The sequence below is a fragment of the Balaenoptera musculus genome, chromosome 13 (genome assembly GCF_009873245.2).
Source record: "Balaenoptera musculus isolate JJ_BM4_2016_0621 chromosome 13, mBalMus1.pri.v3, whole genome shotgun sequence".
NCBI classification, from domain to species: Eukaryota; Metazoa; Chordata; class Mammalia; order Artiodactyla; family Balaenopteridae; genus Balaenoptera; species Balaenoptera musculus.
The window spans coordinates 8,699,469-8,718,416 of NC_045797.1; the positions used below are offsets into that span (position 1 = coordinate 8,699,469).

The window sequence follows — 18,948 nt, forward strand, 5'->3', positions numbered from 1 at the left end:
GAGGCAAGAGACCATTGTTTCAGGGTGCGCGAGGAGAGGGGATTCAGAGCACCGCCTAAATGAGCTCCAGAGACAGCTATGAGCTATCAGCGTGGCCCCAGAGACGGGCATGAGACGCTAAGGCTGCTGCTGCCACCGCCAAGAAGCCTGTGTGCAAGCACAGGTCACTCTCCACACCGCCCCTCCCAGGAGCCTGTGCAGCCCGCCACTGCCAGGGTCCCGTGATCCTGGGACAACTTCCCTGGGAGAACACATGGTGCACCTCAGGCTGGTGCAACGTCACGCTGGCCTCTGCCGCCGCAGGCTCGCCCCGTATTCCAATTATAACTACCGTACCCCTCCCTCCCCCCGACCTGAGTGAGCCAGAGCCCCCGAATCAGCTGCTACTTTAACCCTGTCCTGTCTGAGCCAACAACAAACGCCCTCAGGCAACCTACATGCAGAGGCAGGGCCAAATCCAAAGCTGAACCCCAGGAGCTGTGCGAAGAAAGAAGAGAAAGGCAAATCTCTCCCAGAAGCCTCAGGAGCAGCAGATTAAATCTCCACAATCAATTTGATGTACCCTGCATCTGTGGAACACCTGAATAGACAACAAATCATCCCAAAATTGAGGCGGTGGACTTTGGGAGCAAGTGTAGACTTGGGGTTTGCTTTCTGCATCTAATTTGTTCCTGGTTTTATGTTTACCTTAGTTTAGTATTTAGAGTTTATTATCACTGGTAGATTTGTTTATTGATTTGGTTGCTCTTTTCCTTTTTTTAAAAAAAAAAAAAAACAATATATATATATATATATATGTATTTTTTTCCTTTTTCTCTTTTTGTGAGTGTGTATGTGTATGCTTCCTTGTGTGATTTTGTCTGTATAGCTTTGCTTTTATGATTTGTCCTAGGGTTTTGTCCTTTTTTTTTTTAGTATAGTTTTTAGCACTTGTTATCATTGGTGGATTTGTTTTTTGGTTTGGTTGTTCTCTTCTTTCTTTCTTTCTTTTTTTTAATTACATTTTAATTTTTTTATTTTTAATAATTTTTCTAAATTTTTTATTTTATTTTTTTCTTTCTTTCTATTTTTCTCCCTTTTCTTCTGAGCCATGTGGCTGACAGGGTCTTGGTGCTCCAGCCAGGTGTCAGGCCTGTGCCTCTGAGGTGGGAGAACCAAGTTCAGGACATTGGACCACCAGAGACCTCCCGGCTCCATGGAATATCAAATGGCGAAAGCTCTCCCAGATATCTCCATCTCAATGCTAAGACCCAGCTCCACTCAATGACCAGCAAGCTACAGTGCTGGACACCCTATGCCAAACTACTAGCAAGACAGGAACACAACCCCACCGATTAGCAGAGAGGCTACATAAAATCGTAATAAGGTCACAGACACCCCAAAACACACCACTGAATGTGGTCCTGCCCACTAGTAAGACAAGATCCAGCCTCATCCACCAGAACACAGGCACTAGTCCCCTCCACCAAGAACCCTACACAACCCACTAAACCAACCTTAGCCACTGGGGGCAGACACCAAAAACAACGGGAACTACAAACCTGCAGCCTGTGAAAAGAAGACCCCAAACACAGTAAGTTAAGTAAAATGAGAAGACAGAGAAACACACACCAGATGAAGGAACAAGGTAAAAACCCACCAGACCAAACAAATGAAGAGGAAACAGGAAGTCTACCTGAAAAAGAATACAGACTAATAATAGTAAAGATGATCCAAAATCTTGGAAATAGAATGGAGAAAACAGAAGAAATGTTTAACAAGGACCTAGAAGAATGAAAGAGCTAACAAACAATGATGAATGACACAATAAATGAAATTAAAAATTCTCTAGAAGGAATCAACAGCAGAATAACTGAGGCAGAAGAACGGATAAGTGCCCTGGAAAATAAAATAGTGGAAATAACTACCACAGAGCAGAATAAAGAAAAATAATGAAAAGAATTGAGGACAATCTCAGAGACCACTGGGACAACATTAGCACACCAACATTTGAATTATAGGGGTCCCAGAAGAAGAAGAGAAAAAGAAAGGGACTGAGAAAATATTTGAAGAGATTATACTTGAAAATTTCCCTAATATGGGAAAAGAAATAGTCAATCAAGTCCAGGAAGTGCAGAGTCCCATACAGGATAAATCCAAGGAAAAACATGCCAAGACACACATTAATTAAACTATAAAAAATTAAATATAAAGAAAAAATATTAAAAGCAGCAAGGGAAAAACAACAAATAACATACAAGGGAATCCCCATAAGGTTAAGAGCTAATCTTTAAGCAGAAACTCTGCAAGCCAGAAGGGAGTGGCAGGACATATTTTAAGTGATGAAAGGGAAGAACCTACAACCAAGATTACTCTACCTAGCAAGGATCTCACTCAGATTCGATGGAGAAATTAAAACCTTTACAGATAAGCAAACACTAAGAGAATTCAGCACCACCAACCCAGCTTTACAACAAATGCTAAAGAAACTTCTCTAGGCAGGAAACACAAGAGAAGGAAAAGATCTACAATAACAAACCCACAACAGTTAAGAAAATGGTAATAAGAACATACATATCAATAATTACCTTAAATGTAAATGGATTAAATGCTCCAACCAAAACACACAGATTGGCTGAATGCATACAAAATCAAGACCCGTATATATGCTGTCTACAAGAGACCCACTTCAGACCTAGGGACACATACAGACTGAAAGTGAGGGGATGAAAAAAGATATTCCATGCAAATGGAAATCAAAAGAAAGCTGGAGTAGCAATTCTCATATCAGACAAAATAGACTTTAAAATAAACACTATTACAAGAGACAAAGAAGGACACTACATGATGATCAAGGGATCAATCCAAGAAGAAGATATAACAATTGTAAATATTTATGCACCCAACATAGGAGCACCTCAATATATAAGGCAAATGTTAACAGCCATAAAAGGGGAAATCGACAGTAACACAATCATAGTAGGAGACTTTAACACCCCACTTTCACCAATGGACAAATCATCCAAAATGAAAATAAATAAGGAAACACAAGCTTTAAATGACACAGTAAACATGATGGACTTAATTGATATTTATAGGACATTCCATCCAAAGACAACAGAATACACTATCTTCTCAAGTGCTCATGGAACATTCTCCAGGATAGATCATTTCTTGGGTCACAAATCAAGCCTTGGTAAATTTAAGAAAATTGAAATCGTATCAAGTATCTTTTCTGACCACAGTGCTATGAGACTAGATATCAATTACAGGGAAAAATCTGTAAAAAATACAAACACATGGAGGCTAAACAATACACTACTTAATAACCAAGACATCACTGAAGAAATCAAAGAGGAAATCAAAAAATACCTAGAGAAAAATGACAATGAAAACACGATGACCCAAAACCTATGGGATGGAGCAAAAGCAGCTCTGAGAGGGAAGTTTATAGCAATACAATCCTACCTCAAGAAACAAGAAACATCTCAAATAAACAACCTAACCTTACACCTAAAGCAACTAGAGAAAGAAGAACAAAAAAACCCCAAAGTTAGCAGAAGGAAAGAAATCATAAAGACCAGAGTAGAAATAAATGAAAAATAAATGAAGGAAACAATAGCAAAGATCAATAAAACTAAAAGCTGGTTCTTTGAGAAGATAAACAAAATTGATAAACCATTAGCCAGACTCATCAAGAAAAAAAAGAAGACACAAATCAGTAGAACTAGAAATGAAAAAGGAAACTAACAACTGACACTGCAGAAATACAAAGGATCATGAGAGATTATGACAAGCAACTATATGCCAATAAAATGGACAACCTGGAAGAACTGGACAAATTCTTAGAAAAGCACAACCTTCCGAGTCTGAACCAGGAAGAAATAGAAAATATAAACAGACCAATCACAAGCACTGAAATTGAGACTATGATTAAAAATCATTCAACAAAAAAAAACCCAGGACCAGATGGCTTCACAGGTGAATTCTATCAAACATTTAGAGAAGAGCTAACACCTCTCCTTCTCAAGCTCTTCCAAAACATAGCAGAGGGAGGAACACTCCCAAACTCATTCTACAAGGCCACCATCAGCCTGATACCAAAACCAGAGAAAGATGTCCCAAAGAAAGAAAACCACAGGCAGTATCACTGATGAAAACAGATGCAAAAATCCTCAACAAAATACTAGCTAACAGAATCCAACAGCACATTAAAAGGATCACACACCATGATCAAGTGGGGTTTATCCCAAGAATGCAAGGATTCTTCAATATATGCAAATCAATCAATGTGATAAACCATATTAACAAATTGAAGGAGAAAAACCATATGATCATCTCAATAGATGCAGAAAAAGCTTTTGACAAAATTCAACACCCAATTATGATAGAAACCCTCCAGAAAGTAGGGATAGAGGGAACTTACCTCAACATAATAAAGGCCATATATGACAAACCCACAGCCAATATCCTTCTCATGGTGAAAAACTGAAACCATTTCCACTAAGATCAGGAACAAGACAAGGTTGCCCACTCTCACCACTATTATTCAACATAGTGTTGGGAGTTATAGCCACAGCAGTCAGAGAAGAAAAAGAAATAAAAGGAATCCAAATCGGGAAAGAAGAAGTAAAGCTGTCACTGTTTGCAGATGACATGATACTATACACAGAGAATCCTAAAGATGCTACCAGAAAATTACTAGAGCTAATTAATGAGTTTGGTAAAGTAGCAGGATACAAAATTAATGTACAGAAATCTCTGGCATTCCTATACACTAATGATGAAAAATCTGAAACAGAAATGAAGGAAACACTCCCATTTACCATGGCAACAAAAAGAATAAGATACCTAGGAATAAACCTACCTAAGGAGACAAAAGACCTGTATGCAGAAAACCATAAGACACTGATGAAAGAAGTCAAAGATGATACAAAGAGATGGAGAGATATACCATGTTCCTGGATTGCAAGAATCAACATTGTGAAAATGACTACACTACCCAAAGCAATCTACAGATTCAACGCAATCCCTATCAAACTACCAATGGCATTTTTCACAGAACTAGAACAAAAAATTTCACAATTTGTATGGAAACACAAAAGACCCCGAATACCAAAGCAATCTTGAGAAAGAAAAATGGAGCTGGAGGAATCAGGCTCCCTGACTTCAGACTATACTACAAAGCTACAGTAATCAAGACAGTATGGTACTGGCACAAAAACAGAAATATAGATCAATGGAACAGGATAGAAAGCCCAGAGATAAACCCACACAGATATGGTCACCTTATTTTTGATAAAGGAGGCAAGACTATACAATGGAGAAAAGACAGCCTCTTCAATAAGTGGTGCTGGGAAAACTGGACAGCTACATGTAAAAGAGTGAAATCAGAACACTCCCTAACACCATACACAAATATAAACTCCAAATGGATTAAAGACCTAAATGTAAGGCCAGACACTATCAAACTCTTAGAGGAAAACCTAGGCAGAACATTCTAGGACATAAATCACAGCAAGATCCTTTTTGACCCACCTCCTAGAGAAATGGAAATACAAACAAAAATAAACAAATGGGACCTAATATAACTTAAAAGCTTTTGCACAGCAAAGGAAAACATAAACAAGACAAAAAGACAACCCTCAGAATGGGAGAAAATATTTGCAAATGAAGCAACTGACAAAGGATTAATCTCCAAAATTTACAAGCAGCCCATGCAACTCAATATCAAAAAAACAAACAACCCAATCCAAAAATGGGCAGAAGACCTAAATAGACATTCCTCCAAATAAGATATACAGATCACCAACAAACACATGAAACAATGCTCGACATCAGTAATCATTAGAGAAATGCAAATCAAAACTACAATGAGGTATCATCTCACATCGGTCAGAATGGCCATCATCAAAAAAATCTACAAACAATAAATGCTGGAGAGGGTGTGGAGAAAAGGGAGGCCTCTTGCACTGTTGGTGGGAATATAAATTGATACAGCCACTATGGAGAACAGTATGGAGGTTCCTTAAGAAACTAAAAATAGAACTACCATACAACCCAGCAATCCTACTACTGGGCATATACCCTGAGAAAACCATAATTCAAAAAGAGTCATGTACCACAATGTTCACTGCAGCTCTATTTACAATAGCCAGGACATGGAAGCAACCTATGTGTCCATCAACAGATGAATGGATAAAGAAGATGTGGTACATATATACAATGGACTATTACTCAGCCATAAAAAAGAAATGAAATTGAGTTATTTGTGGTGAGGTGGATGGACCTAGAGTTTGTCATACAGAGTGAAGTAAGTCAGAAAGAGGAAAACAAAAACCATATGCTGACACATATATATGGAATCTAAAAAAAAAATGGTTCTTAAGAACCTAGGGGCAGGACAGGAATAAAGACGCAGACGTAGAAAATGGACTTGAGGACACGGGGAGGGGGAAGGGTAAGCTGGGACGAAGTGAGAGAGTGGCATGGACTTATTACTACCAAACGTAAAACAGATAGCGAGTGGGAAGCAGCCATATAGCACAGGGAGATCAGCTCGGTGATTTGTGACCACCTAGAGGGGTGGGATAGGGAGGGTGGGAGGGAGACGCAAGAGGGAGGAGATATGGGGATATATGTATATGTATAGCTGATTCACTTTGTTATAAAGCAGAAACTAACGCACAATTGTAAAGCAATTATACTCCAATAAAGATGTTAAAGAAAAGATAGCTTGCCACACACAGTTTCTGCTATGGACTGAATTGTGCCTCCGCCCGTCACCTCCCCAAATATCTGTGTTGAAACCTTAATCTGCAATGGGATTGTATTTGGAGATAAGACTTACAAGAAGGTAATTAAGGTTAAATGAGGTCATAAGGGTGGGGCCCTGATCCAATAGGATTGGTATCCTTTTAAGAAGAGACACCAAAGAGTTTACATGCCCTCTCTCTCTGTCTCTGTCTGTGTCTCCCTCTCTCTCTCTCTGTCTCTGTCTCTCTGTCTCTCTCTGTCCTCCATGGAAGGATTGAAGGACACAGCAAGAGGGCAGCTGCCTACAAGAGAGAAAGAGAGTTCTCACCAGAAACAGAATCTGCTAGCACCTTGATCTTGGACTTCCCAGCCTTCAGAATTGTGAGAAATAAATATGTCATTTAAGCCACCCAGTCTGTGGTGTTTTATTGTGGCAGCCAGAACTGACTAATATTTTTCCAAAGAGATGGGGGCATGCCACACCACACAGGGTCACACAGGGAAGCCCCAGGTTTGGTCAGGAAGCAGAGAGAACAAGGGGAAAACATGGGAAAGTCTTTCTTGTGGATTCTGCAGAAAGAAATGGGTGAGGCAGAGTAAGCAGGCTTAGGATTGGCTAGTTTGAATGATTTCAGCAGGTGCTGGAGTGTAGGGGCTGTCCTGAGCTGTCTGGTACTTGGCCCTGGGGTGACTGGGGCAGGGGACAGTGCTTAGGGTATGAGAGCCTGGATTGAGAGTGTGGGCTGGATTGGTTAGTTTGCACATAAAAGGTGCATTCCGTCCCAGGTGAGTCTTTTACTGTCTTTAGGAATCAGCTAACCTGGGAGGCACGGTCTGTCCAGGGTCAGCAAGACCCCAAAATGTCAAAGCATCAGAAAAAAAGGCAGGATTAATGCCAGGTAGAGGAGCAAAGGTGAATGGAGACTAAAGACTACTGGAAAGAGGAGAACACAGCAACCGACTGGTCAGGAAGACCACTAGGAATCAAGACCCACTGTCGACTACGTGCAAGCACGCAGCTCACTCGCGGTCTTCCCAGAGCACGTTTTCTGCCTACCTGCTTCGGGTCTTGGCACTCAGATCCTTTAAGAAAGCTGTCGTGCCCTCTCGTCTGGCATTGAAGGACACCGTGCAGACAGGATATGGGACCTCCAAAGCCCTCTGAAGGAGAAGCTCCTTGGATTCCTCTGGAACATCCCCCACCACAAAGTAATAAATGGATTCAACCTGCAGAACAGTGACACCAACAGTTTATTTCCCTGATGCACCCTCGCCGTGAACCAGACTCATCAGCAATATACTCTCTATAAACCTGCCTCTTTAAAAAAATAAGTGGGCAGAAAGAAGAGCAGCACTGCTCAATGTTTCATGACGATGTGCTGGGGCCAAAGTCAGTAAGATATTCAAGGCCCGGTGCTAAGAAGTGTCAGGCTTCGCATGGGAAGGATATGGTTGGTGGATTTGGAGAAGAGCTTCCTCTGAGCCCACGAATAAATTATGCAGGTCAGGAGCAGCTATTCTCAAGTCCACGAATGAAGGAAGTGTCGGCCGGCCACTGGGGGCAGGAAGCTTATTAGCAATTCCCTATGGCGGTGCCAGAATTCTGCAGTGCCGGCTCAGGCATCCTCAGTCTGAGGCCGCGTGTGGGAAGGAGGGCATATTCCCAGCTGGTCTCACCTCCGGGACACACACTCACCTGGGGAGGTGAGGCTGTCCTGACTTCACACGGCCAGTCAGGACCCACACCAGGCCAGGAATCAGGAAACGCACACACATACACACACACACATACACACACACACACACCAGCTTTAAACCAGGAACCTGGGAGATGAATACCTCACCCAGGTAGGAGACGATGCCAAAGTGGTCCCTGCTTAATTTAAAGATGTTGATGCCATCCACTGGGCCCCACCCTTAACCACACTGCTCTAAGGGTCTCCCCTGCCACTGAGGAGTTCTGTAACCTCAGGCAAGTGGTTTAGGTTCAGTTTCTTCACTTGTGAAAAGGGAGATTATGCAGTTGACTTCATGACTGAGCTTAAACAAGATGGCGTACACTTACGTATGTATATAAATCACAGAAAGTAAAACCACAGGTAAAGCCAGGAACACGTATCATCTAAACCCGCCCCTAAAAGCACCCTAAGTGATTGTCTCCACAGATAACTGGGGCAGAAACCCCCAGCAAATATATTGTGTTTTTTAAAATATTTATATATTTGGCTGTGCTGGCTCTTAGTTGTGGCATGCAAACTGTTAGTTGCAGCATGCATGTGGGATCTAGTTCCCTGACCAGGGATCAAACGTGGGCCCCTGCATTGGGAGAGGGGAGTCTTAGCCACTGGACCACCAGGGGAGTCTCTGTATTGTGTTTTAAGGGATAAACAGATGTCACCAGCCCTTTAGGATTCATGAGCTTCTAATCACACATCCCCAGTTAGCTGAAGATAAATAGTCAATTACCTCACCTCGACTTCAAAGCTGGGACTTAAAGCTACCTGGCCCAGAGAGAGGTGGGCTGAGGGTCAGCTCCCAGCTGCTTAGGACACCCGGTCTGTGGCAGCAGGGGGCAGGCTGGGAGTCAGGAGACAGCCGGGGTGGGAGCTGACTGAGCCCAGCCTACTTCAGCAACATTCCTCCCCAGGCTGGGCACAAAGAGTCTTCCTGCCCCCATGACTCTCTCTCTCAGGCTCTTCATCACAAAGTCCCTGATTTTCAGAAGTACCTCATGGGAGGTAAAGACTGAGGAAGGTTGTACATTTCTCCCAGTCAGTCACCTGAGAAGCAGAAAAAACACTGACAGGAGGAAGAAAGTGTTCTCCAGATTCCTGATTATACAACTAATACTGATCTTCCAGAAAATGCATTCTATGTTGTTCTCTCCCTGGTGTTAGACATTACCTTCTGTAAGACGTCTTGAATAGGCTCCACTGAGCTGCAGTTACTAGTTTTCCAGCTGTGTTGGTGCCCAAGTTTAGCATGAGGACAGCTTCATCCTCTCAGAGGGTCTAAGAACACACATGGCTCAAGACAGGGGAACAGACCCAGGGAGCATATTCTAGGGTTTGGTACATCAACAGGGAAGTGAGTGAGGACAAACAACTCTGGCTGGTCTGTCGGCAGCTTCTGACTCCCTCTGTCTCCACCGCATGCTGTGTAAACACAGCTTCTTTGCTCTGGCAATAACCCAAGAGCCTGAAATCCTCACGCAGAGATGTTTTTTCCCTCGAGACTTCAGCAAACTAGAAATTGCTATAGCCAGCAGTGAGTCAGGATTTCCTTTCCTTCATTAATTAAGGCTATGGGGTTATTCACTATTCACTAAGGTCCTTACTCAGCTTCTTAGTTGCCTGTGTTTTCGGTCAACTCTCAGTTATCCGTGCTTCAGATTTCCAGGGATATGCTTTCGCAGAGACCAGCTACCTCACCACCATCTGCGCACTGCCTTTCTGCCTCTCCTTTCTGCTCGCATAATGACATTTAGAAAAACAGAGAGGACGATAAATGTGCTACCTACTACTATCCCCCCAAATTTGGCAAAATGCCTTTGAAAGTGAAATGGCTTTGAGGTCACCTGCTATTGGGGATGATAAGCTAACATAAATTTGAATTCCTGTGATCATGCCCAGTTTACAGATGAAGAAACTGAGGCCTGGACAGGTTATTTGACCCGGGTGAGCAGCCAGTGAACCCAGCCTGCCTGACCTCAGGAACTTCTGTCCTTGCTTTTTTCAGCCACTGCACTCTGTCAGCTCATCATGGCAAGACTGGTCCTCACGTGTTAGAGATGATGGTGAATCCCAGAACTGGAGAGGCGAGATCATGCGACAAGAAGGTGGCCAGGGGTGAGCGCTGTTTTCATCTCCTTGGTCCCCACACCATCCAAGGCTCCTACCCCCAATCTCACTACCACTGACCAAAAGTTGGGTCCAGGAGGTTGTCTGGCTCAAGGGAATTACCCTCATGGGAATCCTCACTCCTTAACCAGTACCTCTGTGCTCCTTGAGGGCAAGGGGACCTGGAGCAGCTTCTTCACTGACCAGCATCGCCTTAAATGCTGATTTGTACCGAATTTGGTAACACCAGACATAGAAAATATTTGGGTTCCATGTAGCTATTTAACCATGACTCAAAAACTCTTGCCACTTTATACTACGTAAAATAGGTTGAAGCCTTTATGTTTTCACTTGAAATGTCTTAGGCCACATGTTCTGCAGCTTCCCAAGGTAACCTGCAATCCACCTGACCAAGGAGGCCTTGCCATCTTCCCAGCCATGGGTTTTGGGGAAAAGAAGAACCAAACTGGGAGCAGCTGCTTGCACTCTGCCCGCCGTCTGCTCCAGCCTGTCAGAAGCTCCCAAGGCCTCTGGGTGTAAAAATTCCCGCTTTGCAAGGAAACAAAAATGAAAGTCAACCAGAACAGCAGTGAGAGGTCCAGAAAGTTCTGTCTTATCCTTCATATAACTTTGACCATAACAACAGTGTTGACCAACTCCAAAGCTTGGATCTAACTTCCAGATCTTCCCTGTGCCTGTGGCCGCCCTCCCTGGTTCAGCCCATTTGGATTTTCTGACCGCCCCCACCCCCCGCAAGGTGGTGACTGCCCCTTGCTATTGACCCAGCTCCCTTCTCAGATTCCTCCTAACGCCGTTGACCACCACCAACGTTCCGGCCTCCTGGGCTTCAGGACCCCTATTCCAACCCAACATCCCCATCACAGGCATACAAGGCTCAGCAAATTCACCCACCTGGTCCCATGCAGGCCACCTCCCTTCAATTCAAAAAAACTCAAATCTGTACCATAGCTTGGGGATGGGAATCTCTTGGACCCACCTCTAACCCCAAATCTCAAGAATATCGACATTATTTCCTTTCTATTCCTTCACTGTTCAACAAACATTTATCGAGCCCATGCTAGGCACTGCCATTGCTAGGCAATGCTAAGGCAAAGATGAAAAGATGTGATGCCTGTCTGAGCCGCAGCAAGGAAGAAAATGAAATGCCAGGGCCATGACTGACGCGGCCAGTCCTTCTCACTGCCCAGTGGTGAAGGGTCCTTATGGAATCATGTGGGTCTGCCTCTAATTCACCCACTTAGTCTCTCAGTCAATATGATTTTTTTTTTTTAAAGTGAACAAATTTGTGCCTATCAGGTAGATGGAAGAGAGGATGAGAGAACACAAAGAGAAATACAGGTGGCTTTGAAAGCAGAAGGCAGGTCCCTCCCTTAGGTAGCTGGGAATTGGGGCTTTGGATAAACAGCCATCTCTTTCCTAAGGACCCTTCTCGTCCTGGGTCAGCAAGCCATCCAGGGCCTCCTGACACAGCACCCCTCCTCAAAAAGGCCAGGGAAGCTACCAACTTCCAAAAGACGCACCCAGAGACCAGAGGACGCTGCAGAGTAGAAACCCTCTGCCAGACACATGCCTGGGCTCTGAAGGCAACACCAGCCCCTCTAAACATCTCCTCAGTACTCCACGGGCTGCCCTTCCCATGAACCAGGTTCTGTTTTACAGGGTACACCAGTAATTCATCCATCAATGGTGCTCCTCATGGGCCACTATGAGATACACGACTTAAACAGACCCCACACTCTGCCCGGGCTCTTCCTGGACCCGAAGGCTCAGGCTCTGTCATCTGTCTCTGGTAAACCTTCTTGGCCCGCCCATGGTTACAAAGACCAGTCCTGGAGGCCAGTGGCCTCTGGGCATTCTCCTCCATTGTAACCAAGCACAACAGTCAGCCCTCCCTCTTCACGTGGAACGGGTACAAAACCCCAACTTCCCTGTTCATCTTTGAACACAAGACAATACCCACTTTCTTGGTTCCTCTCAGGATCCACTCACGGAGGGAGATGAAAACTCAAAGCAGGTTATCATGAGCAGGAAAAGACTGCGGGTTTTAGATTTACTGTTCAAAACATTTCTTAAGCCTTAAATCCTTTCTGTTCATAGCAAACTGCAGCCAAATGGATCAACTGGAAACTCACTGGGGTGGACATGAGGGGCTCAGGGCAGAGCAGCAGGTCTTTATGGGAACCGTTTCTCTCCCCACCCCTAACACATGCATGCGTTTCTGGGGTTGTTTTTGGCCGCTCTGCAAGATATGCAGGATCTTAGTTCCCCAACCAAGGATCAGACCCATGCCCCCTGAAGTGGAAACGCAGAGTCTTAACGACTGGACTGTCAGGGAAGTTCCAGTTTTTAATAGTTTTGTTTTTGTTTTTAAAGTCTCATTTATGTTTTTTTTTTTTTTTTTGGCCACACCGCACAGCATGTGGGATCTTCCCCAGTCAGGGATCGAACCCATGCCCCCTGCGGTGGAAGCACGGAGTCTTAATCACTGGACTGCCAGGGAAGTCCCCATGCATGCTTTTCTTTACTCCTCATAAGACACAGAGCACGGCATTTTTATATGTGAGGCAGTTGCATTTACTAAACTTTTCCTCAGGACCACAGCCAGATATAAGCTCTGGGTGGAGAATACCATGGTCTGAATATGTTTAGCATCTTTCATACCCCGTGGTCTCTTCTCAAGAGTTTTCGCGTGGCATTTGATGACCATTGCCTGGAAGCTACCTTCTTGGTTATTCCTCTTCTACAGAACTTCCCTGGAACTCACTAAATTGTTACACATTTCCTAGGCTAGGGAAAAACCCCCCAGAGAAAGGAGACATACAAACCAGAGGGAAGTAAAATAGAAAGTCAAGGTCACCAGGAAATCTTGCAGTCAGGTCAGGTTGCCAGAGCCACCTATGACCGGGGAGCCAGGTGAACAAAGAAGGAGAACACCCACGTACGCACGCACACACACACACACACACACATCCAAGAGCCTGTGAAATATTCCATTTCTTGAATGCTTATTAAGGTGTCCAGACATTTGAAATTTTACAGATGTTAAAACAAACTTAAAAGGCCAAAGAACAAAGTTGCTTGCATTTCGTTCTTCTTTAATGGGAAACATTTGTTCCTCTGGCTTTCTGAGGATAAACAGTATGTTTCCAATTTCAAACCATCACCCTCAGTATCAATAAACACGGTCTGGTGACCACTGGGAGCTCTCCTTTCGAGGTGCCAACACATGGCCACCTTGCCCAAGAAAGGACTTCTTAATGCAGCAGAGTAAAGCTTGAAAACTGCAGAATCCCCGGGATTCCAGAGTGGAAGAAGCAAGTAAGTATTAATTAATATTAATTAATAAGGATTAGTTAAGCATCTGTATCCCAAAAGAAAGCAGACCTATCCCTACCTGGGGAGTAAGGCTGGCCTAAGGACCTCATGTGCCCAGAGTACTTCCTCTCTAGCCTGTCACTACCCTTAACAGTCCCACCATTAGAGCTGCTCACAAAAACATACACTCTTTATGACAGACTCTAACTCCATCCACCTCACTACAAATACCTCCATTGGATGGAGTTAGAGTCTGTCATACAGAGTGAAGTAAGTCAGAAAGAGAAAAATAAATACAGTATGCTAGCACATATATATGGAATCTAAGGAAAAAAAAAAAAAGGTCATGAAGAACCTAGTGGCAAGACGGGAATAAAGACACAGACCTACTAGAGAATGGACTTGAGGATAGGGGGAGGGGGAGGGGTGAGATGTGACAGGGTGAGAGAGTGGCATGGACATATATACACTACCAAATGTAAAATAGATAGCTAGTGGGAAGCAGCCGCATAGCACAGGGAGATCAGCTCGGTGCTTTGTGACCACCTAGAGGGGTGGGATAGGGAGGGTGGGAGGGAGGGAGATGCAAGAGGGAAGAGATATGGGAACATATGTATATGTAAAACTGACTCACTTTGTTATAAAGCAGAAACTAACACACCATCGTAAAGCAATTATACTCCAATAAAGATGTTTAAAAAAACACACACACACACAGTCTTGTGGCTAAAAGAGATATAAAACACCACCAGTTAATCACTTCTTCCAGGTAAAGCTTTATATCCAAAAGGTCCCTATCAAAAAGCTTATGTGAATGCATCAGCATTCAAGAACGGATGACACACTGGCTGGGATACACTTCACCTTGGAAAGCACATGATGGACCCATCTGTGAAGAAGAGGAACTGGGAAAGATTCAGAGCATGGATGCTGGGGAAACCCTATTTCCTCATCCTCAAGGTTCAGTGAGGAGTCTTCCAACCTCTCCTCCCATAAGAGATGGGTTTATCTAATTGTCAGGAGAGCAAGAGTGGAACTGAAGCATTAGAGATGCACACTGACGGCCTCACTCCCTTCCTTTCTCGATGCTCGGGGGCTGGGAGCAGCACGTGGCTCTCCTGGCAGCGGCTAAATGAGGGTCTGCCCTGCGGCCCCAGTGACGCCCCCCAGGGGAAGCCCAGCCAGGCTCAGGTCTTAGAGTCTCATTTTGGTTGGTCCAGCTCTGCCATCACCAGAGATGCTCTTTTGATCCCCATCTGGGGCCTGTCACCTATTTATCAATTGGTTCCAAATTCAGAGGTGAACAGGATTAAGACTGCTGAGGCTCTTGAATGCCAAGGATGCAGTCTCTGTGGGATGCAACTGGAAGGGCCCAAGCTCAGCTGGAAGGCAGTATGCGGATACTGAGTGTGAAGGAATAAGCGCGAAGCCACCATCGTGACGTGGGAGCAGACACGGACACACACTTACCGATTCGTCTTTCCCCGCCTCCAGCAGAGCGTCTAAGTGGCTAGTCTGGCTCAGAGCCAGCTCAAAAGGCGATTTCTCAACCCAGCTGATGGCAGCGGCTATGGATTGTGCCGTCACAGGAACAGCACCTTCCTGCCATTTCACAGGCTCTTGAGAAACCCTGAAAGGGACCGCATGGGGCTGTCACTGGCAGTGGTCAATGTAGCTGTCAGCCCTCAGTCTCACAGCTACGAGCAGCAAGACACCCAATGTCACCAGAGCTGAGAGAAAGAAAACACAGCTCCCAGCCCTCTCAAAGTTACCGAGAAAACAGGCGAGCTGTTTAAGGCAGGTTTCCAAAGCACTATGACCTTCCATAAGCTGTACTGACTGGGAAAAACAACGTTTACAGGATAATTTAAAAATCTCAAAAATTGAACATTAACAATTGCATTAAAATTACTGAGGAACGTGCACAGGGAACTACACTCAATATCTTGTAATAACCTATAATGGAAAAGAATCTAAAAAGGAATATGTATATACACATATATAAAACTGAATCACTGTGCTGTATACCTGAAACTAACACCACATTGTAAATCAACTATATTTCAATAAAAATTTTTTAATGTCAATATTATTGAGGAAAGTTATTTTCATAAATAGGAAGGTTTAGATGCAACAGTCTTCTGTGAATAGTAAGTTTATAAGGATTCACAGCATTAAGATTTGCAACATCAGCAACAATTTTGTTACTCCACAATTTTACTTCTAATTCTTTTATTACATTGTTTTCATTGTTCTGAAAGATTCCCATCAGTTACCTTTTTTGGATCAAAAATAGTATTGTTTTGAGTTCAGCAGAGCATAAGTTTTTAAATCCTGGGGCATTTTGATTCAGTCATTTAATTTGAGCTTAGAAATGTGATGGAATACCCCCAAAAAACAAGGGCCACTTGAGTTTATCTCTGTGTCTGTAATTAAACGAATTTTATGAATCACTTATGAATTTGTAGTTATAAGAATTCTGTGAATCCTGGACTAAATGAATCAGCCTGATTTGCCCCTCCTAGCCCACCTCCAGATACAGAGGCTGCCTTACCTCTGTGTGGCCCACTGGGTAGAGAATCTGGCTGAGTGGTATCTATGCTATAGCACACATTTCCAAGGAAGCTAAAGCACTGTAGACTTAATCACTTAATTCTTTCAATAATATAACTGTGACAGAAGTAGAAACCTGGGATAGAACACGATTAGGCAGCATCCTCAAAGGTGTCATCGTTTAGCTGAAAATATTTTACTTAAAAAAGAAAAACTCAATTAGATAGATGTCCCTCTCATCCAGATGTTTTCTGTCAGAGAAGTACAGCCACTGTTCCACATGAGAAGTCAGTGCAAAAGTCCAAATTCTCTTGAATCCAAGAATCTGTAAAAAATTGATTGTGAAAACTCTGAAATATGGGAAAGTCTATAAAGCCAGCCACCTGTTGTTCTGATTAAAGGGGGTCAACTTACAGGGGAAATCAATTTCAGCTGCAAACTCAATCTGAAAAGCAGTGAAATTTGTGACATTGGAATTCATTATTGAACCTAAAGTGTAAAATGTGTGAAGGAATTTTAATTTTAAGAATTTATATTCTTATATTTTGACCTTGCCATACCATACACTGAAGAAAAGAATGTTTTAAAGTCTCTTCTAATTTGAAAACTAAGATGCCATATACAAAGCAGATAAAAGTTTTTAAGACTTACTCATTGTGGGTTTTCTGCTGGAATGATATATTCTAGGAAATTACAAGATTATAGCTCCTCCTTTCCCACAGATCTAACTGTGTTAGTTATGCTCCTTAACTCCAAATACATGAAAATTACTCATGAAGTTTCAGGGAAGTACTCCTTTCCTATGGGAACTCACCATATGATATTGAACTTGGCTATGTGAGCCACCTGCTCCTGCAGGACCATGATTAGAGCATCTTGGCACAGATTAAGCTCCTCCTCCAGCATGCCGCCAAAATCCAGCACTATGGTGATGCACTGTTCCAAGATGACACCAAATATCTGCCGGCTGTTGCTGGTGAGCCAGTCCATCCGCTGCTTGTAGCTCTCCACAGCTTGTGTTAAGTGTTCCACATACTGATAGATCAGTTCTGATTTGGCTGTCAACTTAATGAAAATAAAAGTGACAAAATAAAATAAAATTAATAAAAGCACACCAAATCAAGTCATTTGAACCACACTGCAGCCAGGAACAATAGGGCCCACTGAGTCATGGGCTATGCCATCAAGAACTGTACATTAATAACAGTTTCATAGATGATCCTTCAAACTCCACATAATCCAGGAGGAAGTCTTCCAATCTTTCAACTGAAAAGCCCTTGGATAATTCACCATAGAAGGAAACATGGTGATGAAATCCATTCAAAAATATAGCACTCTTTTTATAAAAATGTGTCTCCAGATTGTGTTTAATCTTTCTAGTTACAGAATTATTTTTATCTGAAAATGCTCAGGGGTACTTTAAGAAATTAGGTAGAAGAAAAGAGAGATCAGCAAAGGCAGAGGGGAAAAAAGTTCCTAAAGGAACTAGAAAAAGATGAACAAACAAAACATGGAGTTAGTAGAAAGAAGGAAATCATAAAGATCAGAGCAGAAATAAATGAAATAGAGACTAAAGAAGCAAGAGAAAATAACAACGAAACTAAGAGTTGGTTCTTTGAAAAGATAAACAAAACTGATAAACCTTTAGCCAGACTCATAGAGAAAAAAAGAGAGTGCCCAAATCAATAAAACCAGTAATGAAAAAGAAAAACTTACAACCAACACTACAGAAATATAAAGGATCATAAAAGATTGTTATGAACAACTATACACCAATAAAATGAAGAAATGCACAAATCTCCCAGATGGAACCAGGAAGAAATAGAAAATATGAACAGGCCAATTATCAGTAATGAAATTGAATCAGTAATAAAAAAAATCCCAACAACTCCCCCAAAACAAAAGTCTAGAACCAGATGGCTTCACAGGTGAATTCTACCAAACATTTAGAGGAGAGTTAACACCTATCCTTCTCAAACTATTCCAAAAAAATTGCAAAGGAAAGAACACTTCCAAACTCATTCTACCAGGCCAGCATCACCCTGATACCAAAACCAGATTATCACAAAAAGAGAAAATTACAGGCTTATCACTGATTAACATAGATGCAAAAATCTTCAACAAAATATTAGCAAACCAAATCCAAAAATACATTAAATGGATCATATATCATGATCAAGTGGGATTTATCCCGGAGATGCAAGGATGGTTCAGTACCTGCAAACCAATAAGTGTGATACACCACTTTAACAAACTGAAGAATAAAAATCATATTATCATCTCAATGGATGCAGAAAAAGCTTTTGACAAAACTTAACATCCATTTATGATTAAAAAAAAAAAAACTCTCCACAAAGTGGATATAGAGGGAACATACCTCGACAAAATAAAGGCCATATATGATAAACCTATAGCTAACAGCATACTTGATGGTGAAAAGCTGAAAGCATTTCCTCTAAGATCAGGAACAAGACCAGGATGCCTG

General features: G+C 42.7%; 1 protein-coding gene across 1 annotated transcript in view; it reads right to left on the reverse strand.

Annotated features, from left to right (window-relative positions):
- Positions 1 to 18,948, reverse strand: part of VWA3B (von Willebrand factor A domain containing 3B) — a 211,562-nt gene that overhangs the window by 167,847 nt on the left and 24,767 nt on the right. The window contains 3 exon segments of the mRNA XM_036872281.1: positions 7,793 to 7,962; positions 15,381 to 15,540; positions 17,278 to 17,528. Of these exon segments, the coding sequence (XP_036728176.1) occupies positions 7,793 to 7,962; positions 15,381 to 15,540; positions 17,278 to 17,528 (581 nt within the window).